Genomic DNA, 27,782 nt, shown 5'->3' with positions numbered 1-27,782 from the left:
CTAATCTATCGCTGAATATCACTACACGGTCCGAATGCAGCTTTATATGTCTAGATTAAAAGTATTAAATGTAACAATAGAAGCTTTCAATTCATTGAATATTATATTATCCTGTTAAAATTATTTTATTATTTACGATGTGTTTACTTCCGTAAATCACACGTTATTTACATTATTTACGAATTGATTGTGGGAAAAACGACTGTGTTAGATACTGTAAATGATTTTACATAAGTTTATTATTTTTCTAAAAGAGGTTTTTGCTCTATAATGTGAGACAGCTATAAATAGCAAAAAATCTAATAAACGCCTCTTACCAAGATTGATACTAGGAGTTTGATTTTCTGTTTGCCAATATTCATTAGTCATTCGATTAACGCAAAATTTCTACGAAATATCTTACTGGAGATATTTGTCACTTGTATCCTTATATTAAGTTCCTAATTTCCAGTCTGGAAGTTTTATATAACTCATTTAAAGTTGATTTTACCAATTAGCAAAAAAAATTTTGGCTCAACATTATCAAATCCAATTCAAGCTAATTTCAGTTGACTCTCAACAAAAGTTACGGGACGCTCCAGAAAAGTATTTTTCTGAATAATATCAAATGAAAGTTTTAAGGGTTAAAAAATCTATTAAGTGCGCATAAGGGATCAAAGCTAAGGTCACCGTTTGATTCCGCATAAAAAAAGGCTGCGGCCGTGAGACCCCGTCGGTTAAGAACGAAGTTCCTTATAAAACCTGTACAAAAACAAATTTATACGTTAAATAAATACTTATATACAATTTTATTAACTTACTTTTGTAAATCTGTACTATACATATAACCTGTTTTTGATTGCTTAGCTAAATAAATTTATAAACTAATTGGTTATAATAATTTGTTTAGTAATTATAAATTGATGTTCGTTTAATAGAATAAAAATGAATTTGGACACATAATTATAGTTCACGAATTTTGTCATTTTTGTACTATTTACATCCAAAACTAGTTAGGTATATGCACATAGTTTTGGTTGTCATGGACATTGCATACATACACACAAAACATACGTCACAAAGCATACGTTACGTGCTGAGTTTTCTCACCATGGCAAACCGCGTTAGCGAACTTTGTTCCAATAACGCTCATGTGACAGAAATCAATCTATTCTATTACTTCGTTGGTAGAATTTTCCAGACGATTTCTGCCACAACTATTCTGCTAACAGAAAATTATGTTTTTGATATACTTTTTTGAAACTGACCTTCATGGGGCCATCCATGATTCATCCATGGACCGTCCTGTTACTTTTGTTTGTTGAATATTTAAGAATTTGATTCGTATCCTTAATTTAGGCGAAATAAATTTTGCTAAGGAGTCATTAACTGTAACAAATACATAAATATTTAAATTAGAATTTTTATAGAAACCGTTTTCTATTTGGAAGTCAAATTCATATATATCAACTCAGAAAAAATTTTTGTTAAATAAATTATTGTTATCGAACTACATGGATGGGTAAACATGAAATAAAATATTTATTAAAACACATATAAAATAATCGCATATCTTGGTGTAAATGCAAATATTACTAAACGTATATCTTGGTGTACAAATACATGTTTTTAATGCAAATATTACTATTATACTGACTCATCAAGAAATTTTCAAACACCGTTAGGACCACATTTGGTGGATGCAAATCTAGTCTTTTATCCAATACCTCCAACGAAAATTACTTTAAATTGTTTTAATTTATTTAATAATAATTTTACAATTTTATTAAGTAATCAACATGTAATATTTGTTCATAATATTTCAAGTTGATTAATTTTCACGAAATAATTTACGATACCAAAGCGTAGAAACAGTATGGTGTAAATGATTACTTTAAATCCGATTAATCGGGCACTTTTCTCTAAAATAGTAGTGCATTCTCAAACATTTTCCTTCGGTAAAAAGATTCTTAAAATTTTGAATGACATTGTATCTGAATTGTAATATTTTAATTAATGCTAAAAAGTGGATCTTGATTTCTTCTCTCTACATACGATCTTAAAGTTTCTTTTGAGCTAATTTGAGCGATATCGAGCACCCCACGCTTTGAACTTTACATTACAATTAAAATAATTATGATTTCTAAAATTATAGTTTATTTAATATGTAACTATAATTTATTTTATTATTTTTTAGTCCCGCTAAGTTAAATATTGAGTAGCAAAGCAGAATTAACTCAAATTATTTACTTGGACAGGGTTCAACTTTCTGCATGATAAGGAGAAACCATCACCACTACGCTATCTGGCTAGTGAGAATGCCATTCTTATGATAATATTATTAAAGTAATACAAATAATATTTATCCTGGTGATCATGATCAGGATACTATCATAAAGTTATTAAATTATTGTATTGTCCATAGTCCTGGATTTAAATACATATTTTCAAGTCAGTCGGATGTCCGTAAATTGAGGAAAATTACATTGAAAGATCCCGTTACATTCTCATACATATATCTGATATATCTGATCTCTATATATTATAAATATGAAAGTAAGGATGTTTGTTTGTTTGTTTGTTACGCTTTGACGCAAAAACTACCGAATAGATTGAATGAAACTTTACAACAATATAGTTCATACATCAGAATAACATATGAGCTATTATTTATAAAGTTATATTATTTAAAAAAATTAATTTAATCTGACATTTTACTGCGCCATCTATGATCACCATTTTAAACCATAAATTTTAAATAGTAAATGTAAATCAATTCATGGCCATCTTTTCTGATATACTCAATGGATTATGACTATTTTACGCTTTAAAAAATTGAAAACTGTGCAAAAATTTTAGCTGTGTAAAACAATCCCTTCGAGTGGTATAGAAGGGAGATAAGTGAGATCAAGAGAGGTGTAGGCTATAAAACGGTGGTTTTTACTTTTAACCCCAGTGAAAAGGGCGGGTATCTGTTAGTACATATCATACATACATGCATACTAGTCAAGCTGATAAAAGTTTGTTAATTATAACAAGTCACTCGCCGATCAGTTTTCAAAAATATTAGGGCTACACGTTAATAACGATGAAAAACTCAAAATTAATATTTTAATATGAGCGCTAAGTCTGTTATGTTCTATTGATAGAAAATAAGTTATAATAGACCAAAAAAATTATCGAGTGTAAAAAGGAACGGTTACTGATCTTTTATTTTTTTTATATCCACAAGTAAGAAAAACATTTTCTTCGCCAAAATCGTTCGCATCGAATCGAAATAACTATTTTAGACGGTATTTTTATACATTTGCAAATAACAATCGTGCAATTATAAAATTAGGTCAAAAATAGAAAAAAGACATTTTTAAACTCCCATCAATAGGGTAAGAAAAATCTGACCACCCCATTAAAAGTTTTCCCGAAAAAAAATTATTGCAAAAATAAATTATATTATTATATATTATATTATTCTCGAAATACAATTATTAATATTTCGGCTAAACAAACAACGAGTTTGAAAAACAAAAAGTAACAAGTCAATTAATCAGTAAACCGAAAATTAGTAATAAATCGAGAAAAATAACCACTTTTCAGTCTTAATGATTGTCATTTATTTCAATTTTCAGAAACATATTACTAAAAAAAATTTAAATAACACAATAAAATGTTTGTCAATCTCAAAAACGCATGCGTATTTCATTCAATTTCATAGAAAATCTTGTATACCATTATCATATTCCAGATGTACGACACACATACAGCATCATATCAGTATGGGGAAAAGCGTGTCACAAAACACCGAAGAAGTAGAGTACTATGTTCCAGATAAATAATAATGGTACAGACATGCGCATTATCAAACAACATCTCGTTCCATCATTCAACACACAAGTGGATCTGTATATTTTTCAAGGAACAAGTGCATATTAAAAACCTTATATAGTGTGAAAATCCATTTTATCTTGATTTTTTTTTATTAAATTTTATTTTAAAAAATAAACATAAAATAAAAATGTTTATTCGTTTAAAAATCAAATTATATCAAATATGATTTTTCTAAATTCGAAGTGTGAACGAACAATTTTCTAACCCAATCTTTTCGTAAAAACTGGAAAACAACATGATTTCAATTATTGGCAATGTTATTAATTAATTATTTTAATAAATATTTTAAATTATTCGTTATGATAGATTGTTCATTTCAATTGCCAACGTGATATTTACATAACGGTGGCACTAAATTTTACTGACAATGTGGAAAATTCATTATATTTTTATCATTGTTATTATTATTGGTGCTTCAACGTGGAAATTATCACTGTAAGTATTAAAATTTTTATTAAAATTTTTCATTTAGTGTTTCTGAAATGTTTGTTACGTTTTTGAAAGGGAGAAAACAAAAAAAAACTAAAATTTTATCACCGAGAAAGAATTATAATCATAATGATATATTTTATATCATTGAATTAGAAAAATTTAATTATTTTATAAAAACATTTATTAATAACAGTGTAATTAATTAATTTTAATGTTCTTTAATTAATTAATTTAAAAGTAAACTATACATTTTAAGCGGGAATCGAATTACAGATCTTTCAGTAGAAATCTACGATTGTTATGACAAGTAATTAGTAATTTTTTGTTTAATTCTTTTTTTTTTTTTTTTTTTTTTATGAATAATCATGAAACTTCCTAAAAACTAGCTTTTGATATTAAAAATTTTATAAGAATAAAATATTTTAATGAATAAGCAAGTTTATACGGACTAAACATAATTAATAAAACATTTGTTAGTAAAAAATCATCGTTATTAAATTACTTTTTAGTTCAAGTAATTATTTTAATTGATTGATAGTTGCCTCTGAAAATTTTTATCTGATTTAATTTATAGAATGGGAAAATTTTGCCTCTTTGATTATTTTTGTAAGAAGGGTAGCTTTTTTCAAATTGTCTGGAATACTTTCGTTTTATTGGCAGAGTGAAATTTAGCGAACAGATGTAAAAACTGAGTAGTATATTCCAAAAATTACATTTCTTCGAAGTTGACATAATCTTTTCAACGTAAAATATTATAAACTCTTCAATAGTTAGCAGTATTCATAAATTACGCGTGAAATTTGAGGTGTGAGCTATCTGCTCATAAATTAACACAAAAATAGTTCATAAATTTTTCAAAACCAGACAATTTCAGATTAATTGATTGCAACTTCTTTTATTCATTCAATGGACAGCATCCGATCGTTTTTAGAGCCCGGGAAGAAAACGATCCATTTCTACCCGCTAAATAAAGCTGCATTCAAGTATTCTGAAATTGTCTAGTTTCGTTTGGCTCAACAGGCATTAAAACTCACAGATTGAATACAAGTTATGTGAATAATATAGTGTGTGGCACGAAATAAAATACCGAACGATGCCAGAACTTCGAACATGCCAGAAAAAATTGTCTTATTGTTCACCCCTTGCAACAAAAGAAGCTATTTAGTATGGCCCACGCATAGTTAAGCCACACTTTTGGCGCCAGCTCTGATTTGCAACAAGGAATAGAGATTATCGTGTTACATGTCTATATGGGATATATTATCTAATAAAACGATGTTGAATTTTCTTTTTTGATATTTATAGGATTTCTAAGCCTTACAAACTAAAACTTAATTTTATGTAGCCCTCATATATGACACTGGCAGTTACCAACCCAGTTGGCTGGACTTGGTAACTGCCAGTTACCAAGCAACTGCAAGTCCTTGGAAGGACTTTCACGTTGTAATCCCGTCACTTACCTCAACTTCACCTACCCCTGCCCTTTTGTTCTCAATTGATTGGTGCGGAACCCTAATGTTTTTAAAAGTTCAATAAAAATCGTGTTACTCTCTAGAAATTTAGGTCTATAAAATGGGTGAAATAATTAAAATTGGTGAAGTAGTTTATCCATATATACTATGACTTTTAAAGACCAATTTTTGACACTTTAGGTTGTTATATTATTGTAATTTTTGTAAGCATCCCTAATATTTTGAAAACAAAATACAGTGCATGTTATTCGCTAATAATGTAACTTTTCATTAGTGAAAGAATCTTTAAAATCAAATATATCCTCTTTATACAGAATGGGTCATTTTAATCTATACGCCTAAATATCTCGTTTTGTAGATAATAAATAATTCAAAAGTATAAGATAATTCGAAAAGTTTAAAGTAGATAAATAATTCATTCTGACATCAGATTGAACGTAGGTCCTCGGATATCTTAAATAGCCCGTTTAGATCCTAGATCAATCGAATTCTATAAATTCAAAAGAATTAGGAGATATAGAATAATATTTTAAATTAGAAAGTTGATTTTCATTAAAAAACGTACTACCTTTATCTAAAACATGCGAGGAAATGCCACTTTAATTTTATTTTATTTCATTTCATCGAAGGAAAACACACTAACTACGAAAAAAATGCTGGGCCAAAAGTTGTCATGTACGATAGAGTACATTCGTCTGTGTCCATGACTTTGACCTACAATTATCGATAAACTCTAAGCGTAATTTCTTTCGATTAAATGGAATAATAAAATATCTTTAAGTCGCACTTCCTCCGAGAGGTAATGTTTTTAGAAAAAATGTTCTAAACAAAAATTGTTAGTTTTTTCATGAGGATCAACTTTCTAATTTAAAGTGTTATTCCATCTCTTACCGTTTAGAATCTAAATTGACTATTAAAGAAATCCAAAGAACTAAATACAATCTGATATCATAACATAATATCCCCCAGCATACTCTACAACTTTTGTTTCAGATATTTTTTTATTGGTAACTACAAAACGAAATATTTAGATGTATTTATTAAAATAGCCCATCCTGTATAATTAGTGTAAAAGATATAGACACGGTATAGGCCTCCCTGCTAAATGCTTTTCATATGAAACTCTTTCTCTCAAAATGCTTCCTACTACAGCACTAAATGTTTTTATGTTATAGAGCGCATCGAACCTTAATATCCGACAGACTTGAAAATGTTACGCAAACTATTTCACGGCTACTGGAAGGATATGATATAAGATTAAGGCCTAACTTTGGAGGTAGGTAATTAAATCCCTAATAGTATGACATTATTAACTTATCTTATTACAACTATTTTTATTTTATATAGGTGATCCACTTTTTGTGGGCATGGATTTAACGATTGCCAGTTTTGATTCGATATCCGAAGTAAATATGGTGAGTTTTTATTTTTTCATATTTTCTATGATTATTTTTACATTTAATAAACAGACAGTTCATCATAATTTTCTTCTATTAATATTTTTCCTATTTTTAGTATATTTAATATTTTCGATGTGTCAAGAAATTTTAGTAGTTTTTCATCAAAATCATTTTCTTGCTCACTGCATTCGTGAAAAATCTAATAAATTTCAAGATTTATTGGTGTGTCATTACAATCAGAAATATATATATGCCATGTTATTTTTAGAAAATGAAAGAAACGAAGCATAAATGATAAAAATAAAAGCAGATTTTCCAAAAAAACATTTTCTTCTAATTACACCCAAATATAAGATTCCATTTAATATTTTCATAATATAGAAGATCTAATATCAAGATCAATGCTATCGATGGTGAACACGGACAAAGTCTTGATAATTTGTTTTTAATTCTGCTTTAAAAGGGCTTAAAAATTTAAAACAAAATTTAATTTTTGGATTTAAAAAATCAAGTTCAAACACATTTCTGAATCACAGGTCTTTTTGACCCACGACCTGGTTTTATAAAACTACCACACCTCTTAAAAAAATAGAATATGTTATTTTACCAAAATCTTTTATCGGGGATTTATTTCGATTTGCTTCTTGAATCAACTTTCATAATAATGAATTTTATGCAATCAGAATACAATTTAATTACTCGGCGCTTCAGTTTAAAGTAAAAAAATATGAATTTTAAACGTAAAATATCAAATTATTTGAAATGATCAGTGTGAATGTACATATATGTTTAACAAAGTATTATAAAAAGTATTATGTTATAAATATTATCGGTTATCACTTTAAAATGGCTTATGGCTATTTTTCTTTACAAAAAAGTCTTTTTAACACAATAAAAAGGACCTTTTCTTTTCATGATATCGACCGAACATGTCACTGAATGTATCAACACATTTGCGAAACATTAAAAAGCATTTTAAGTATAATAAATTCTTACTTATATAATAGACAATCGACTTGTTCATAGTCAGGAGGAATATCTCCAAATTTACAGGTTTATTATTTGAAGAAAATTAGAACCAAAATCATAAAAATCGTCATTTGAAGATTGAATGAGTATTTTTCGAGATATCTCCAGAACTACTTTGTAATAAAAGTTTTTCGGGTAAGATCTCAATCTCCGATTTTTTAATTTTAAGTGTTTCAATTAATTTAATTCAACGAGAAAGATCATGGATTACAATTTTTCCTAAAATTATACGCATAGAAACGAAATATACTACTTTATGACATATTCTTACATGTTCGCGGAACAGCACCCTTTTAGTTAAATGATACATGCTTGAAACTTCGTGAGTGGGCTCTATTTGCCTTCGTGAGTGGGCTCTGTTTGGGTCCACCAAACTTTCTCTCTACGACTTTCTCGAAAGTTCTGTGTTTTCAAATGAGTATAATAACGTCATTAAGCTATCGGTCTGGAAAATGCAGCATTGGACTCCTTGATAACATTAATAACACAGGTCTGCGACTAAAAAACTGCATAGGATTTTTTTACGTTTTCTTATAGATTTTGACCTCCCAAAAACTGGAAAAATATTCAAAACATTCTATCACATAGGTTTTTATAGATATTAGCAACAACATAAACTAGTCTTTAAGTAGTATTATATAGTGTTTTATAGTAATATTATATTAAACTAGTCTTAAAATATTATTATTGCACGATGAAAATAAATTAGCTTCGCTTCCAATGGGGTATTCTGTGCATATGGAAGAAAACTAATTGTAATAATTTGGCCATTATCCTGGAAAAAATCAAATATCAGGACCATTAATGAATGGTTTGTGGGGACTTTTGGGTCAGCAGGCAGCTGACGATGCTTTTGGGTCAGCAGGCAGGCTATACTAAATACTCTTGCTTCTTATTCTTGTGGGATAGTAGAGCCAGAGAGCAGAATTGGACTAAAAGTGATTGGCCACCCCGCGAAAATTTAAAACATGGAGAGAAAAATGTTATCAATACTACTTTGGTGCCGCCCGAAAAAGTTTACCACCTCTCCATATAAATTTTGGGTTGATGAAACAATTTTTAAAACCCCTGCAAGAGGGTGGAGACAGTTTTAAATATCTATGTACAAAATTCCCGAAGCTGTCAGAAGCAAAGTTGAAAGAGGGAGTTTTCACTGGCCCCAACATCAGAAGTCTTTTAATCGACACCCTCTTTGTGGAAAGTATGAATGAGAAGGAAAAATAAGCTTGTGTATCGTTCAAGGATGTAGTGTGAAAGTTTTTGGAAAATACTAAGGATCCTGACTACAAAACTATTGTTCAACTAGCAATATACGAAGCTCAAGGCTGCAAGATAAGCCTGAAGGTCCATTTTTTGCACTCCTACATAGACTTTTTTCCTGAAAACCTGGAAGTTTACAGCGAAAAACAGGGGGAGCTGTTTCATGTCCGCGATATCGAGAGATGGTACCAAGGAAGATGGGATGTGACTATGCTTGCAGGCTACTGTATTATTTTTAATAAACGAGTGCTTTTACCAATTTTTGTTTTTGAATTTGCAAAAAAAACCTTACGTGATAGAAAAAAATGGCCATCATTTCTGAGCCAAATCTGCGCATTCTAAAACATATAATTTAGTAAAAATATCTCATGCAGCTGAACATAATTTTTTTTTGCAGACCTGTGTAATTATTAAGCAATAAAATATTTTGTTTGGCAAAAATACTGCTCCGATGAGCTTGTCTACCACCTCCAGCATGTCGTACTGTATTAATGTCACCAGGTGGTCATAGTGTCCGACAAGTTCCCTGCTCCTTTTTTTCTGACTAATAGCTTAAAGATCACGTTATCATCTTTGAAATTTGAAATCGCCACCGAAAAAAGTCGTAGAGAGAAAGTTTGGTAGACTGTAAATAATAACTCGCTAATTATCATACTCGGACAAGTACTATGGGCGTTACTGAGGCAGTTGCATGTTTTAAGTAAGGGGGCCAGAAAATTGCCGTACATATTAATGAAATACTCTAAAGGGGTTCTCATTTTTAGATACATATCCCTAAAGAACACCTAACAATAAAACGCTATTTCATGTAATATGTAAAATATTATTTCTAACTATGTAGAAAAATATTTTTGATTACCTTGTATAGATACGAAAACTGTATTTGCATATTATGTATATGTCGCAGCTGGATTGTCGAATCGATTGTTTTAGAAAGCCGTAAATTGTTTTAAAAAACAGTTACGATATGCGTAATAGATGGATAAAGTTCGGTCGAATTGCCGTTCCGCCACGATTAACAAAACTGCCACCCAATTTAAGACGGAATGCAGAATGGTTTATGTGCAACCACACATAAGCCATATATTGAAATTTATACAGGATTTTTCAGCATAGATAGTCTAAGCCGTTTTTTTAAGGAGAAGTCATAAGATAAAATAAAACTATATTTTAAACCGGCTTCAAACAAAAACGGAGGAGCCTATCAATTCGACTGTATTTTATTTTATTTTTTTATGTTTCTTACCTCAGAACTTTTGACTAGGTGAACTGATTTTGACGATTCTTTATCTATTTGAAAATTGGTTCCATTGTGGTTCCGTGTGGTCCCATTTTAATTGAACATCCAGTTCTGAAAACGGCATCCATGAGAAAACCATAAAAGTCTTAAATTTGCATTAAGTATGCACGACAAGAGGGCGAATAACTCTTTTTTAACTTTTTTAGTGACAAATTAGTGTAGTGAAAACCGACTTCAAAAGAAAAACTTTTCCAAAACAAATAATATGCACTAAATAATAAAAAAAATAACGATAATATAATGTAGTTAAAATTATTGTTATTTTTGGAGTCAGCCCAGCTAATGTAGCAAACTGTTCTGTCAGAGTTGTTTCCTTGGTTTACAACGACTCCAAAAATAACAATAATTTTAACTACATTATATTATCGTTATTTTTTACTTTTTAGTGTATATTATTTGTTTTGGAAAAGTTTTTCTTTTGAAGTCGGTTTTCTTTTTGTTAAAAGTTTTTTTTTAATAATAAATTTACATTGAAATGTGTAAAAATAAATCATGTTAATATATGTTCATTATTTTGTTGTCAATGAAATCATTGCATAAATTTACTGTTGAAAAAAGACATTAAAGAGGGAATAAATAATATTTTCTTGAGGATATAATATCAATTTAATAATTTACATCCACAAAAAAATATTTTCTATACCCTCTCTAATGTTTTTTTTTTTCAATACCAAATTTATACAATGATTTTATTGACAAAAATAATGAGCTTGTACTAACATGAAATTTGTTTTTTACACATTCCAATGTTATGACTCCTCCTACAAAAACCCCTTAGACTAGCTATGCTGAAATACCCTGTATAAATTAGCAGTTTATAACAATAGAAACCAGTATTTTTTAGATAATACTTTGGTTAAATTTTAATTTTTTAGTAACTGTGATTTTATTTGTGAAATTTGTGCCCGCTGCTTTGATTAATGCAAAACCTTTCTGCAATTCTGCCTGTTAAAAGTCAGTAATTATGACGGAATTATTTTGTAAACCAACTAACGGTTATGTCAAAACATCTAATTATGCAATCCATCTGCGACATACACATATACCTAGCTTTTAGAGTCAGCCGATCGTGCTCAACGAGTGAGCAATCACTTTGCATCACTACTCATACACATTACATATGTGTATAACCGATCATTCTTAGATTTTTCGAACGTATACATAATACATTCTATCGTTTTTCTTGTTCAAGGTTTTGCTATACTACTCTAGAAGATGTACTAACAATACACTAAACATGAAGAAATCATTTTTCGTTTCAATAACATAATCCTATAATAATATAGAGTAGGTCACTAAAATATTAGATTCAAATAATTCATCACTGCTTTTTCATGCGAATATTACGCGTTCTTGCAACATGTCCAAGTGTTATTTTTAAGGGGAATATTTTTTTCCTTATTGAATTTAAGCAAGGATGAAGTAAGACTTGCATCTGATAGTGGTGGCGTTAAAAACAGCGGTTGCACGCTAGTAAAGCAACCGAATTTCTGTCTGGTAGGAAAATTTAAATTACATTTTATAATTATAAAACTACAAATTTCAACCACACATAAAAGATTTGAAAACGTTTTCCCTTTTTATTAAAATAATATTTGGCGTGGTGTTAGCAACGGTAAAAGTGTCTGGCAAATATAACTTATATTGCTTATATCGCAAAAGAATTCTTTCAAATAATTTTAAGCAATTTACGCATCTTTTTTCGAGGATGCGCACTAGAAAACGAAGTAAATGAGACAACTTTTAGGTGTGCTTCATCCATTTTATTTCAACTTCAAGAAATATCCAAAATCCAGCCATCTAAAAATCAATTTTTTTGTTTTGTACTAATTAAAATGAAAACCATTAAAATTAGTTACACCAAAAGTTTTGTGTGTTTTCTTCTCAGAAAAAAATTGTTTTTTATGCTGGTGGTATTAGCCTTAGCTTACTTCGTCATGTTCACAATTCTTCTTATTGATCTCGCATGCAAGATTCTTGATTTTGATCATTAATAATAACCAAGTTACATGCACTTTTCTTATTAATCTGTTTATTCTCCAATACTCTTGACTGACTCTCAGTCATAATTCCCCTACACTATGACTGAGAAAGTAATCCTGGTCTGGGTACTAGAGTCTTGGCCTTATTACCGTAGATGTGGCCTTGATTTTAGTCTTGATTCTATTCCAAAACAAATACCAACAAAAATGTTTGAGGCTCAAATCAAGAACGTTATATTTTCTAGAAAACTAATACCTATCAAACAATTGAAAAAATGTCATTAGGTAAAAAAGCAAATATATTAAGAGTGTAGAAGCCGTTTTCAAAAAAGCTCTTTTATATACGTTCAATCTTTTATTATTACATACTTTCGGAACTTGACAGGTTGGACCAATACTCGAATAGTAATTTAATAAGTAATTTGTAAGCTATTCAGGTTTCGAATCTACCTGTGTAGTTGGACATATACAGCTGTGCTTAGTCTTCTTAGTGTTATACATCTTGTTAGTAAGAAAATTTGCTTCCGCAGCTCTTGCAATGCTCATTTCATTTTATTTCGGTCAATGAATGAACGGTCAATGGAATGCTTATGTTCGATTGGATATATTCATATATAGACAATATATGCACATATTGTAAAATTTAAACTCCCAATTATTTTTTTATTACTTTTACCTTAAAATAATATAATAAATGGGGAAAGTAGGAGCATATTGACTCAAGTAACATTTTTTATATATTGTGAAAAATTGAAATAAATGTATTTTTAAATTTTAAAAAATTTTTTGAGATTTATTGGAGAATATTTATAAAAATCAACATTAATCATTTTTGCAATAATGAAAAAACAAAAATAATATTCGATTTTACACATTAAAAAATCATTTCTTCATTAAGTTATACGTTATTTTATGGACACGGAAATTTTTTATTTTAAGAAAAATGATACTTAGATCACTATCATCCTACCATCTTCGAATATATGGTCACTCGTTGCATATGTATTCATATAGTATGTGCTCTCGAAAGATTCACAAATTCACTTTTGTGGAAAATTCTTATGACAATTCAATAACTCATCAAATATTAGAAAAAACATTCATCATTTATTTTATTTATCATTTTCCTCAAAATCATCGTTGTGAAAATATTATAAAATGCTGCACAACAATCCTTTTTCAGTCAGCGGAAAGTTGCTGTTTCCGCTATCCAAACAATTTGTTTTCGAAATGGAATGGAAACGGTTACATTTACTAAACATTCACTCAATTTCCATCGGTACCATCAATAAATACACCGATAAAATCTTGTGGACCATTTTTCTATTTTTTTTTTTTTGATATATCATCGCGATAGATAGGCATTTTAAATTAGTTTATGAGAAAACAAATTTATTTTAATTTGTGCTCTGAAACACCATTTGATTAGAAACCACAAAGAAATCGGCGCTGTATTGTGATCGCATTTGCGATCGAAAAAATTCAATAGCAAGGAAGTAATTTCTTATTGAGACAGGCAAAAAGAACTTTAATAAAAAGAATTTGGTGTGAGCGCTCAACTTCAGAAATTGACGGCTACGACATTTCAAAACAAAGTTAATATATAAGACACAAACTGGAATTTTTTTCTTTTCTTTTTAATCCAAAAGATAGAAGAAACATAAAGCGATAAAGGGTATTCCCTTTTTCAAAACAGTTTCTGTTTGAAACATATTTTCATTAAACTGAACAGATTTGAAAGATTAAGAAAACTTCATCAGTTTTTTTCGATTTTCTAAAAAAAACAGATATTTCTTCACTAAGATTCACTAAAAATCACAAAATAAAAAGATAACCGACTTCAAAAGAAAAACTTTTCCAATACAAATTAATATGCACTAAAAAGAAAAAAATTAACGATAATATAATGTAGTTAAATTATTGTTATTTTTGGAGTCGGTGTCAACCAAGGAAACAACTCTCAACGAACAGTTTGCTACATTTGCTTGGCTGACACCGACTCCAAAAATAACAATAATTTTAACTACATTATATATTCGTTATTTTTTTCCTTCTTAGTGCATATTAATTTGTTTTGGAAAAGTTTTTCTTTTGAAGTCGGTTTTCTTTTTGTTTTGTTTTTTTTTTTATCTTGTGATTTTTAGTGAATCTGAAGAACACTAACTAATTTGTCACTTAAAAAAAAACAGCCAAATCAGTTGGCGTGATATTGAGTTATTCGTCCTCTTTTCGTGCATACCTAATGTAAATTTAAGACTTTTATGGTTTTCTTATGTATGCCCTTGTCAGAAATGGACTAAAATGAAATGGGATCATCGGGAAGCACCAGCTTTCAAATAGATATAGAATCATCAAAATCGGTTCAGCCAGTCGAAAGTTCTCAGGAAACGCACATAAAAAAAAATACAATCGAATTGATATCCTCATCCTTTTTTGGTTTGAAGTCGATTAAAAAGTTTTCGAGAAAATTTGAAAGAACCTATGGAATTATTATGGATCTTGGAGTACTATAAAATATTACAGAACCTTATTGATCCAATGAAAGTTTATTATACTATTTATTACTAAGAATATAGAGATAAAAAAGAAAAAAAACCTAATTGAAAAGTATATTAGTGAATACATATTTCTGTAATTTTACTTTTTAATAATGAAAATTTATTTCTCTCTTTTATTTACTCTCTTTATTATTACATTATTGTTCAAATAATAATAATAATAATAATAATAATAATAATAATAATATGACTGGCGGTCGACCAGTTTATTATTTCCTTCAACAAAATGAATTTTTATATTATTGTATGATATGAAATATAAAATGTGATCAAATTTTTAAAACCATATAAAAGGTAATTTGTGTAATACGGAAACGTAAATTATCTTCTTTTATTAAACTTAAATTATTTTATTTGTTATGAATTTTCTTTTGTATTTCCTTTACTAACAAAAAAAAAAACTATTTAAACTGGGTTACTTCAGGTCAATCAAAATAAGTTATACTCGGGAGGGAAATTTTTTTATGTAGAAATAAATAATAATTTCGGAGGATATTCTCGACTACAATATACGCACTTCAATGTAAATATGTAGACATTCCCAGAAATTGCTTTAAATGAAAATAACACTAAACAGGCTCTTCTTAATTCTAAATTAATACTAAATCAGCTCAATTATTTTTATTTTCAAATATTCTTCATCGTTCCGTTCCCACTTTATTACTATTTCGTAGTCCTATTTTCGTGTTAAATTATACTCGTAGAACATCGTATACATGATTAATAGTAAACAACACAAAAAATAATAGTAACAAGTGAAAACAAACAATTGACTGAGTTAATTGTTGAAATACCATGTATAGGCTGTGTTGATTACTCTGTACCATTACACATATACCTATACATGTCACACATACATAACTGATAATTCCATATTAATACATACTATAAAATATGCATCTAATGTGTGCCCTCAAGAGTAAACAGTGATATTTAAATGTTTCAAACAAAAGTTGTGTATTTTTTGATAAGGGACATTTTTTACATTTAAACTTTTGTTCTATCTCTAACGGTTTACTAGACCCAATTGACCTATGTTGCTCATTTACGAACTCGACCTCACTGAGTGCGCTGTAAAAATTTCATCTTTTTTCGTTTTTGAGTTATCGTGTTGAAAGACGGACGGGCGGACGGACGCACAACCGAAAATGGACTAATTAGATAATTCTATGAATACCTATACCAATATTTTTTCGTAGCATCAATATTTTCAAGCGTTACATTCTTGAGACTAAACTTAATATACTATGTATATTTCATATATATACAAAAATAGGCGATGAAAGTGCCTCCATATTAAGGAAAACCGTTTTAGGCTATATGTATCTCCATTACCGTGCACTTTAGACCAAAAATGGTAATTACCTTTATTGTAGATAATTAAATTACCTCCCTTTTTGTAAAATAATTTTTTTTTTGTATCACTAACCATTTATGACTTATACGAATATGACGATTTACTTTTTGACTACTTGGCCGATATCTCTTCTAATATTTGTTTAAACAAGAAAATGATAATAACTTAACTTTTAAATCTACAACTTTCCTTAAACTTCTATTTTAAACTTATTTTTCTAAAATGAATATGTATGAAGTTACAACGCGTTTAATGTTGCAACCACCGGGTGCAAGATTAATACAAAAGAAGTATACATAGTGTAATGATAAAAATTCAAGAAATATATTAAAAATGTTAACGTTAGTGACATAATTAGCAATAAAAAATTGGCCTGCCTACCTGCAAAAGCAGCGACCACCGCTTAAAATTTAAAAAAAAAAAAAGAAAAAAAAAGTTGACTTAAAAGATTTGAAATTTAATTATCTACAAAAAAAGGTTATTACCATTTTGGCTTAAAGTGTACGGTTGCGGGATTATAGGCCGAAACTGTTTTTCTCAAAATGGCGGCACTTCACTCCTCCAAATTTATAAGGATTTTGTGTATTTACATTCAGTTATAATAAACCTATTTTTAGAAAAAAATAACTCCTGTAATTCAGTGCAAGAAAAGATTCTCAATTATCTGTAGCTGTAATGCAACATTAAAAGCGTTATAACGTCATAAATATTAATTTGAGAAAAAAAGTAGAAGTAAAAGTTTTAGGAAATTTGTAGTTTTTTTTTTACTGTTAAAATTATGTAACAATGAATTTGACATTGTAGCTGAAACATCAATGGCAAAGCGCCTGAAATCATTTGAACTCAAAACGTAAAAATTGATAATTACATTACTCATTATTTATTACCTATCGACAAACATATTGTTAATAGAAATTTGATAGACCTTCGATTTGTAGAGAACTGATAAAAAAAGGAGAATTTCAAGCATTGACAAACATCATTGTCTCCCTCTTGCTTCCCTGTCAGTAAACAAGCGTTGTTGTTGTCGTCATCATCAACACTGTATCATCATCACTATCAACTGTTTTTTACTGTCATGCGTTTTCTAATTTCCCGTCATCATCAAAGTCATACTACAAAAGCATGATTTGGCTATTTTACTTTTTGTCAACGAAAAATTTAATAAATAAACTATTGTAATCTTATGTTCATAAAACTTAGATAAATGATTTACAATGCTCAGCGAGCACTATTTTATGAGGCAAACAACACCACCAATTAAGAACTATTCAAACCTGTTGAATAGTTTTTAGTCATATTCGTCGCCATCATATTCGTCTACAAACCTAATTATTTCATTTTCTTCTTCAATTTTGTTTAATTTTTTCTGCTTCTGTAGTACTATTCGTCTTATTTATGCTTGCTTTTGTTTCCACGTAACGTGATTTTGGAATTAATTTATAAGTAACAAAATTTCACTGGAAAACTGCTTGCTCCTTTTTTCGACTTGTGCCTTAAGCTATCTTAATCTGTATTCTTACTTAGTTGTCTCATGGATGACGTTGTCAGAACTGGACCAAAATGAAATGGGACCACACGGGAAGCACGAGCTTTCAAATAGATAAAGAATCATCAAAATCGCTTCACCCAGTCGAAAGTTCTGAAGTAATAAACATAAAAAAATACAGTCGAATTGATAACCTCCTCCGTTTTTGTTTGAAGTCGGTTAATAACAGTTGACTTTTGTCCAGAAATCCTATCCTGTCATATCCTTCCTATATATTATAAATGTTAAAGTAAGCATGTTTGTTTGTTTATTACGCTGTCACTCTAAAACTAGCGAATGGTTTTTAATGAAACTGTACAGCAATATGGCTGATATAACAGAATAACACATGAACTATAACTTATAAAGATATATTTAAAAAAATAAAATTTAATTTGACATTTACCTTTTTTAAATTTATACAGAAATCTTTAATTTATGGTTCAAAATGATTATTATAGATGGAGCAAATCCATGATCATCATTTTGAACCCTAAATTAAAGAATTCTGTAAAAATTTTAAATAGTAAATGCCAACAAATCATTGCCAACTTTTTTGATATACTCAATGAATTATGACTATTTTATATTTAACAAAATTGATAACTGTGTATATCAAGAGTGGGTGGAGGCTATAAAGCGGTGGTTTTTACTTTTAAGCCCAGTGAAGCGGGTGGGTATGAATCTAGTTTTATATAGTGCGCTGATAAAATAGGTTACAAAATTACTCCCTAATAATAAATCTTTGTAAAATCATTTATAATGTTTTTATATCGAAATTCATATCAGAAAATTTGCATTAAATATACTGTTAACTAACAATAAACGAATATTCTTCTATGCGATACTTACTTTCTACATTATTATGATCGTTAAACGATGAACCTTCGAACGATTTAAACTATACAACAGTTTTATAGTTGATGCATATATAAAAATATAACATAAGAAATGATAATACAACAATAATGTAAGAGATAGAGAGATGGATGATGGTTGTTGGTTGTGGATGGGTTGATGATTCATTCACGCCCTTCTAACAAGTAAATTATTATAGGTCATGGTCGATAAAATATAGGTTAGTTATTACCTAACACATCACCTATATATCTCTCTATGGTGGTATATATAACTTTTAAGTTGTAAGTATTGTGTAGGTAGGTACATGATAGTTATAATCATTATTGTCACTTTATAAAGTGAATAACAAGTATGTGTAATTGTTACCGTCAAATGAGAAAACGAGTATACAACATTTTTACAGGGGGCCACGATTTCAACTACAATCATATAAGTCCTGACACCGAATTAAGTGGGTATGGCACCTAATGTTTCTTTTAAAGCAGGCATGGGCGAGTTATTTTAAGTCGAAGTCACCATTGTTATAACTTTATTGGGTGCCATAAACTTTATTGTGTTTCTCTTTATCCAAGTCCACATTGCTCATAGAGGAGGAAGAGAGACCGGTATACGACTCGTCTACCTATCTCAGTTTCTCTTATAGTAATGAAATAGGTAAAAAAATGTTGTCTCTCTGTCTTACTCGTATTTTTGGTTCTCACTGGTTAGGTTGTCACTGTCTTACTTTTATTTTAGATACAGAAGTATGAGTGTCTCCTCTAAGCCACGTTTGCCCATGGCTGGTTTAAAGTAAACACAATCATTCTGACTGGCTAGACCTGCTTCATCCCTAGCTAATTTCAATAAGAGAAGTTTAATATTGCACATCCCATCTCCAAAAATAAAAAAGAACGTGAGATGAACTATCTTTTTTTCGTACCTTGGTACATTATAAATGTAGCGCTTACTTTTTTTTATTTACAACACATTTTTCTAAAAATTTAAAGTATTACTTTTATAGCTACTTTTAGTTTTTACTGTATGAAATAATTGTAATATTAGTTTAAAAAGACTTCTGTTTTAGTAACCCAATATGTGAATACATTTCGTTTGGTTTGATCAGGATATTTATTATGACATAACATAAAAATTGCATTGCACTTAATTTAAATTATCTCCGTTTTGTTTAACTTTTGATAACTTTCATAACTCAATTTTGTTAAATGATAAAACCTAAAATTTGGATAAAAAATACAAATTGACAGTTATAAAAAGATTTTTGCATTTTCTCATGGCAACCTGAATCGATTGAACAAGTTTCGGTTTCCTGAAATTTAGATGTCGGTTTTTGGTATCTGTTGCATTTTTTTTGGTTTTAATTCCCAACCAGCAAACAAATATCGTTCGATGAGGAACATAGTTCCCAAATTACTCATTTTAAAATCATTTTTCATGTCATTTTAGCCATAAAAATGTATATTAGCAAGACAAATCAATGAATTAGTTAACGCAACCGCTCTCAAGGGTCAGGCATGGGGAAAAACATAATTCTACGATAGGTACTGATTGAAATACCGATTGGAATTAATTTCCTTAATAATTCCCAACTTCTTACTTCATTTAAATAAAAATAACCTCTGTGAAAATAGCACACTCCAATTTTCATAAACGTTTGTCTCATAGAGTATGTCCATACTCTAATTGAAAGTTTTGGCAAAACCAAAATGCGAATTTTTACAAAGTGCAAATATCATTCATTAGTCAACAGTTTATCCACTTTTTTCCATCCAAAATTTGTGTTTGCCTACTATAAAATTTAAATTTTGAGTACATTAAAATTTGATATCAGCACTACCAAATGTGAATTTTCCTAAAATGCAAACTTGGGACTGTCCACCCAAGATATTTGTTTGCCAATCCGTCCAAGCAAAGTTATGATAAAAATAAAATTTTACTCCAGCATTACCAAACATTAATTTTAGTTAATAAAAAAATTATTAAAACATAAAAATTGTATGAAAAAATTGATGTAAAATTTTAAAAAATTGTGAATAAAAGTAGACAATTAATGGACAAACGAATTCAACATCATTTTGTGAACATTCGCATTTGGGGATGCTATTCCCAAAATTGTATAAAAATAATTTTTTCTTACATCTTTAAACACGAATTTTTTCCTGGCGACAGAAAAACAGAAAAATGTCACTTGCATCATTATGCTCCTAACGTACACATATTGCTTTGTTTAATAATTTAATCATTATTTCTTTTTACAGGATTATACAATCACAATGTATTTAAATCAATATTGGAAGGATGAACGACTTGCATTTAGTAATGACGAAGAAGTATTAACACTTTCGGGTGATTTTGCTGAAAAAATTTGGGTACCTGATACATTTTTTGCTAATGATAAAAATAGGTTGGTATATAATTATAAAAACATACATTCTACTCCTCATTGTTTGTCTTGTTAGCTAATTAACAAAAGAAAAGAAAACTAAATAATCCTAAAATTAAAGCTTGTTTTGACAGCAAAACATTTATCGATGTTTTGCTTTAAATCTACTTGCTGCAGATGTCTAGAATCAATTCTGGACGCGCTTATAGTATTTTTAATGATTTATTTTTAAATTTTAGTTTCTTACATGATGTAACAGAAAGAAATAAACTTGTTCGATTGAATGGTGATGGAAGTATTACGTATGGAATGCGATTCACAACAACATTAGCTTGTATGATGGATTTACATTATTATCCATTAGACTCACAAAATTGTACAGTCGAAATTGAAAGTTGTAAGTAGAAAGTTTTTTAGTCGAAATCGAGTTTTTATATAGATGAAATTTTCGTGAAATTACGAAATTCTTTTTTAACTTTACATAATTTCGGCATTGTATATAAGATTTCTCCTAAAAACAAATTCCAATTTGGATAATATTTTTAAACATTTACAACTTGAAAGTTTTGGAAATTTTATATACAGAATGCTTAATATGCTTGAAACTCGATAAATAAATTTAATCGAGTACAATGCTTTAAACAAAAAATGTTAGTCTCAATGGCACACATCTTATACCGGCATAGAATTCGATGCAGTTTTCAGGTACAATTAAATTTCACTCTGATTCATAACTGAACATTAGATAAACGCTTTAAATTAGAAAGTTGTTCTTTATAAATACGCAAACATTTTTGGTTTGAAACATCGTTTTGTTAATCAAATAGTTTAGGCAATAATTGATAGCAAAAATTTAGCTTTTTGTGCGTTTCTTCATTCAATTTCAACAAAAATGGTCAAACAAATCAGTCAACAAATTTATGGAAAACAAACCACTTTTATTCGATTTATTGAACAATTTTTTCGAAGAGTGTCTAGATTTCACAAAAACAATTATACGAAATAACAATTTTGATACGAAAAAATAATTTTGGGTAAAAATTTTCAGTCCGTTTTTGCCTAAATTGTACGGTTTGCGGAAAAAATGTTTCGAACGGAAAATGTTACTTTTTTAATGAACAACAGTTTAAAGTGTTCATCTATGTCCAGTTATGGAGTAGAGTGAGGTTTTTATTGAGCATGAGCCATCCCACACAACCAATATTTTTCGCTTGAAGCATTTTTATCGATAAAAGTTATTTTTCGAGTTTCACGCATTTGTCAACTTAAAAAAGCCAACCGGTGTAGAAAATATTATATTGCAAACATTTTCTAAAATATGCAAAATACGAAATAATTATTGAAAAACGTTTTTTTCTGAGGGTTCACTTTCCACTCAAGTATGTTTACCAAAAAAGTATTATACTTTTATAATTTTTTCCCCTTTCTTAGATGGTTACACAGTTCTTGATGTATTAATGTATTGGAAAGAAACGCCTGTACGTGGTGTTGAGGAAGCAGAACTTCCTCAATTTACAATAATTGGTTATGAGACAAACGATCGTAAAGAAAGTCTTGCAACAGGAATTTATCAACGGTTATCATTATCATTTAAATTGCAACGAAATATTGGTTATTTTGTATTTCAAACATATCTACCAAGTTGTTTAATTGTAATGCTTTCATGGGTATCATTTTGGATAAATCATGAAGCAACTAGTGCACGTGTGGCATTAGGTAAGATCCAAAGATATTCTAGAAAATGTAAAATTTAATTTAAGGACCTCATAGAAGTTTTTTTTTCAAATTAAGAATTTGAAACCCCGATTAATGAAACGGTACTTTGTACCATAAAGCTTCCTTAATTCTCGCGAAGTAGCACAATTGCGCCTTCCCCTTATTAAGTATTGTACGTTAGAGGTAAGATTATTGGGTCGTCGCAAGACGGACAGAAGCAAAAGCATTTGCCAGAAATGTTTTGATTGATCAAGAACAAAGATTAGAAGTTCGAAGGCCATCAGATACCGCCCTAGTTCTAACCATAAACGATGCCAACTGGCGATACGCCGAATTTTCTCCGATGACTTGGCAGTTAGCTTCCAGGAAACCAAAGCTTTTGAATTTCGGGGGAAGTATGGTTGCAAAGCTGAAACTTAAAGGAATTGACGGAAGGGTGCCACTATAAGTGGATCACCTAATTCAAATGACGTACGTGGTTAAAAAAAGCTCTTTCCTTCTCATATTTAAACAAAATCAGTATAGAACACATAAACATAAAAATATTTGCACAATAGAGAACTTACATTAATTTTTTTTTTGCCACAAGTACATATATAAATGAAAGAATAAAAAATAATCTTGGGTATATTTAAATAATTTTTTTTTAAATTAATAATTCCCCGTTTTTTATTAAATATTAATAAAAAATAGTTATATTTTTGAATAAAAAAAAGTTAGTGACGTATTTACATCCGTAGAGGCTGTGAGACAATCGGAATCACGCTAAATTCACATTTTTCAGTTTGTTTCTATCGAGAATTACGTAATATAGTGAAAACAGTTGAGGGACAAACCGTTTTGCATTCTGCATGTTATTTTATCATTTCTCTGTGCAGTGGCGTTGATAAAACGGAGTGTTGACGTCACTGGCGTTTCAATTTATAATTTAGATAAACCATTTTCAATTGTAATTTACATGCAAAATCAATTAGAAAAAAAAATTTGTTTTAAATTTTCTTAATAATTTTTAGAAAACTTTCGGATTAAAATAAAATTAAAAAACATGCAACTTCTCTATTAGCACTTTCCAATTATCAATTGTCATCTAACTTTTTTTATTTATTTAAATTTAGGTATAACAACAGTTTTAACAATGACAACAATTAGTACAGGTGTTAGAAGTTCGTTACCAAGAATTAGTTATGTAAAAGCCATAGATATTTACCTTGTTATGTGTTTCGTATTCGTATTCGCAGCGTTACTTGAATATGCAGCGGTAAATTATACTTATTGGGGAGCACGAGCAAAAAAGAAGAGTAAAAAATCTAAAGAAGCGGAAGAAAAAAAAGTTACAAGTAAGAAACAGTTTTATTCATTCATGAGGTATTCGAGGATAATAAGTATGAGGGATAAGCTATTGGTAATCGTAGTAACCCAGGGTATAAGACAAGATATCACATGTTTTGATAAATATAATATTTTTCTGGTTTAACGAAATAAAAATGAAAAATTTTCCAGATAACAAATCGAAAGACGCATATCAAACAACCGAAGATATAATTGAACTAGAAGATGTTAGAATGAGTCCAATAGCATCGATACGAAATCGACAAAATTCAACACGTTCAGCTACAACAATAGATGATACAAGTGTTGATCCATCAAAATTTCCACCTAGTTTTAGAATTTCACGAACAGGTGGTTATAGTATTAATTCTAGAGGGTATCCACCAGGATTACGTTATCGTGGTGCTAGGGGTAAGTTTTCAAAATTGTGTCAATTCCATTTTGTTGCCATATTTCATTAACTCTACACAATTAAAGCTCCACTCAAAAGCAAGCAAATTTTGTTAATTTTATTCGAAACATTTTAAATCCTTTAAAATAAATTTCCCCAAAGAATCCATAATAATATCCCAATCAAAAATAAAATAGGAAATTTTGTCTTTTAGAGGGTTGATAAATAATATAAAAGAAAATTGAAACTTTAATCGTGACTCGTTTATGGAAACTGAGAATTCGTGTTTCGACAATTTTTATGTGTGGTAGGCATAAATAATAAAAAGCCATTGTCAACGCAATACGTGAGAAATAACAGAACGTGAAAAATTTTGGCAAAAAACTCAATTTTCATACCATGATCCACGTTTAAAAACTCAATTTTCTTTATTACATTTATTAATCCTCTAGAACACTCGTGGGTACCGGTTACTCTGTTTACTCAGTAAACTCTGCAGGTAGTTTTTGTATCATACGATGACAGTAACCAGAGGTATGTTCTGAGGTGAAACTCACTCAATGTAAATACAGAGTATCCCACCGATTATTATTTTTTTTAAATTAAAATATTTATCATTATATTTAAAAAATATAATGTAATATAAATTTAATTATTTTCATAGACTGAAAAGCAATGGTCTTTTTAATTATTTAAATCACACAAAAAATTACTTTTAACTCTTTCAAGTAACCCTCAAAGAAATTCAGAGATGAATGAATAACCAAACAAAATTATCCCCAAAAACATTATCCCACCCCATACCTTATCATTGACATGTGTATAATAAATTAAAATTCATCTTATAATCCGTTTAACAACAGTAAACTTTTTTCTGTTTAGATTCTAAACAGGTAGACAATATTTAAACTATTTTCATGACTTCCGAACATATCTTTCCTGTTAAAAGTCGTAAAGTGTAGACCAAAGTCAAAGCCTTCCCAGCATTGTTATAGAGCAGGCATGGTCAAACTAGCCTTACAGAAATCCCTCGAACTTTTTACCTTAAATGCGAGTAAGACAGTGACAATCGAAAATACGAGTAAGAAGGAGACACAACTTTTTTTTCTATCTATGTCATTACTATTAGAGAAACTGAGATAGATAATCGAGTCGTATACCCGTCTCGCTTCTTCCTCTATGAGCAATGCGGGTTTAGATAAAGAGACACACAATAAAATTATAACAATGGTGAATTTGGCTTAAAATAACTCGCCCATGCCTGTTCTAGAGTTTTTGCTTTATTATGGGCTCATGGTGTTTTACGATATTGTATAAATAAAAAGAGCAAATTTTGATTTCAGGTAATCAAGTAAATAGACCAAAAATGTTTCATGCATTACGTCGTGGAGCATCAGTGTTGAAAGCGTCGATGCCAAAAATCAAAGATGTCAATGTTATAGATAAATATTCGAGAATTATATTTCCAGTATCATTTATGTTATTCAATGCTGGCTATTGGATATTCTACTTTTTCGATTGATAATTGATTGTTATTATAAACAAAGATTTTATTATTAAAAAATTGTGTCAGCATTTCACTCCATTAAAAAAATCCATCACACAATCAATCATTTTGCATATAAAGGAGAACAAGTTTAACTGAACTGAAATCCAGAAAATGAGTAAAAAGTTTTCGATTCAAAAGAATTCGATGAAGTAGGAAAAAAAATAAAACTTTCCAAAGTCATTAAAACAATGGTTATTACACATTTGAACGTTTAAAAGACATAAAATAATATTTTGTCATAAATAAAAAGGAGCAAAATAAAATAAACGAAATTTTACAAATTTCTCATTAAATTAAAAGGTTTTTGACCTAAAAACATAAAATATTTGTCAGAATATATTCAAAAATGTATTATATAGTATCTCAAAAAAAATATTCTAAATATGATGAATTAACGGACATTTTTCTAAATAAAAAAATCTAATATAATTTTAGAATTTTCCGAAATTTAGCACTTGTGCCAAATATATAACTAAATTAAATATAAAATACTCGATTTGTAGAAAAATAATTATTTTATTCGAACGAAATTTTTTTTTGATATTTACAGTATTACATTTACATAAAAAAAATTGAACAAATATTTTTATTCTATAAAGAAAAATATAATTGTGGTTTATTTAATATTTTTCGATGTATAATACAAGGGGTAAAGTCAACTTATAAGAATTCATTTCTATGGAAACAGAATATGAAATTCTATTTACGATATTTCTTAAATAAAAATACCGGATGCACAAAATACAGGTTTAAACTTTATTATTTTTCAGGTATAGAAAAGTTATTTTAATGAAAAATCGAAATCACTCAAAAATTTACCTGTTCAAATTATTATTTTAGAATTAAGTAACAAATTATGCCAATAACTTTAAATTCAAACCTTTTAGCTTAAGGTATATTAGAAATAAATTTTTCACCAGATTTTAAAGAATGATATATTTTTAATAATTGAATTTATATTAGGTTTTTGGTAGTACATACTATATTATAATAAATAAATAAAAATATCTGGATGACCGAGCTTTGCTCGGTATTCTTAAAAAGACACAAATTTTATCACTAATAGAAGACCGTTTTAAATGTCTCCACACAAATACCAATTTGAATCATTAACTACGATATACACCAATAGATGTCAGGAAGAGTTATAATTTGCATTGTATTTCATTAACTACGATATACACCCATAGATGTCGGGAAGAGTTATAATTTGCATTGCCGGTTTCAGTTTTTCATGAAAAGACGGATAAAACGACGTTTTTTAAAAATGAAACCTTGCTAGATCGACTTATCGCCCCAAAAGACCCCTACATACTCATTTTCATGAAAATCGTTGGAGCCATTTCCAAGATCGTTGATATATATATATATACA

The 27,782-nt window shown here is 29.0% G+C and overlaps 1 protein-coding gene across 1 annotated transcript; it reads left to right on the top strand.

The window, feature by feature from the left end:
• Nucleotides 1-4,211: 4,211 nt before the first annotated feature.
• Nucleotides 4,212-26,381, top strand: LOC123292273 (gamma-aminobutyric acid receptor subunit beta-like). Its single transcript, XM_044872860.1, has 9 exons — nucleotides 4,212-4,299; nucleotides 6,944-7,044; nucleotides 7,116-7,183; nucleotides 21,299-21,444; nucleotides 21,663-21,820; nucleotides 22,855-23,139; nucleotides 24,255-24,476; nucleotides 24,640-24,879; nucleotides 26,203-26,381. Exons 1-9 carry the CDS (start codon nucleotides 4,232-4,234, stop codon nucleotides 26,379-26,381), a joined length of 1,467 nt encoding a protein of 488 aa, XP_044728795.1. The 5' UTR covers nucleotides 4,212-4,231.
• The last annotated feature ends 1,401 nt before the right edge of the window (nucleotides 26,382-27,782 follow it).

This window comes from Chrysoperla carnea, chromosome 2, assembly GCF_905475395.1.
Source record: "Chrysoperla carnea chromosome 2, inChrCarn1.1, whole genome shotgun sequence".
NCBI classification, from domain to species: Eukaryota; Metazoa; Arthropoda; class Insecta; order Neuroptera; family Chrysopidae; genus Chrysoperla; species Chrysoperla carnea.
This window is presented reverse-complemented; position numbering and strand designations above follow the sequence as displayed.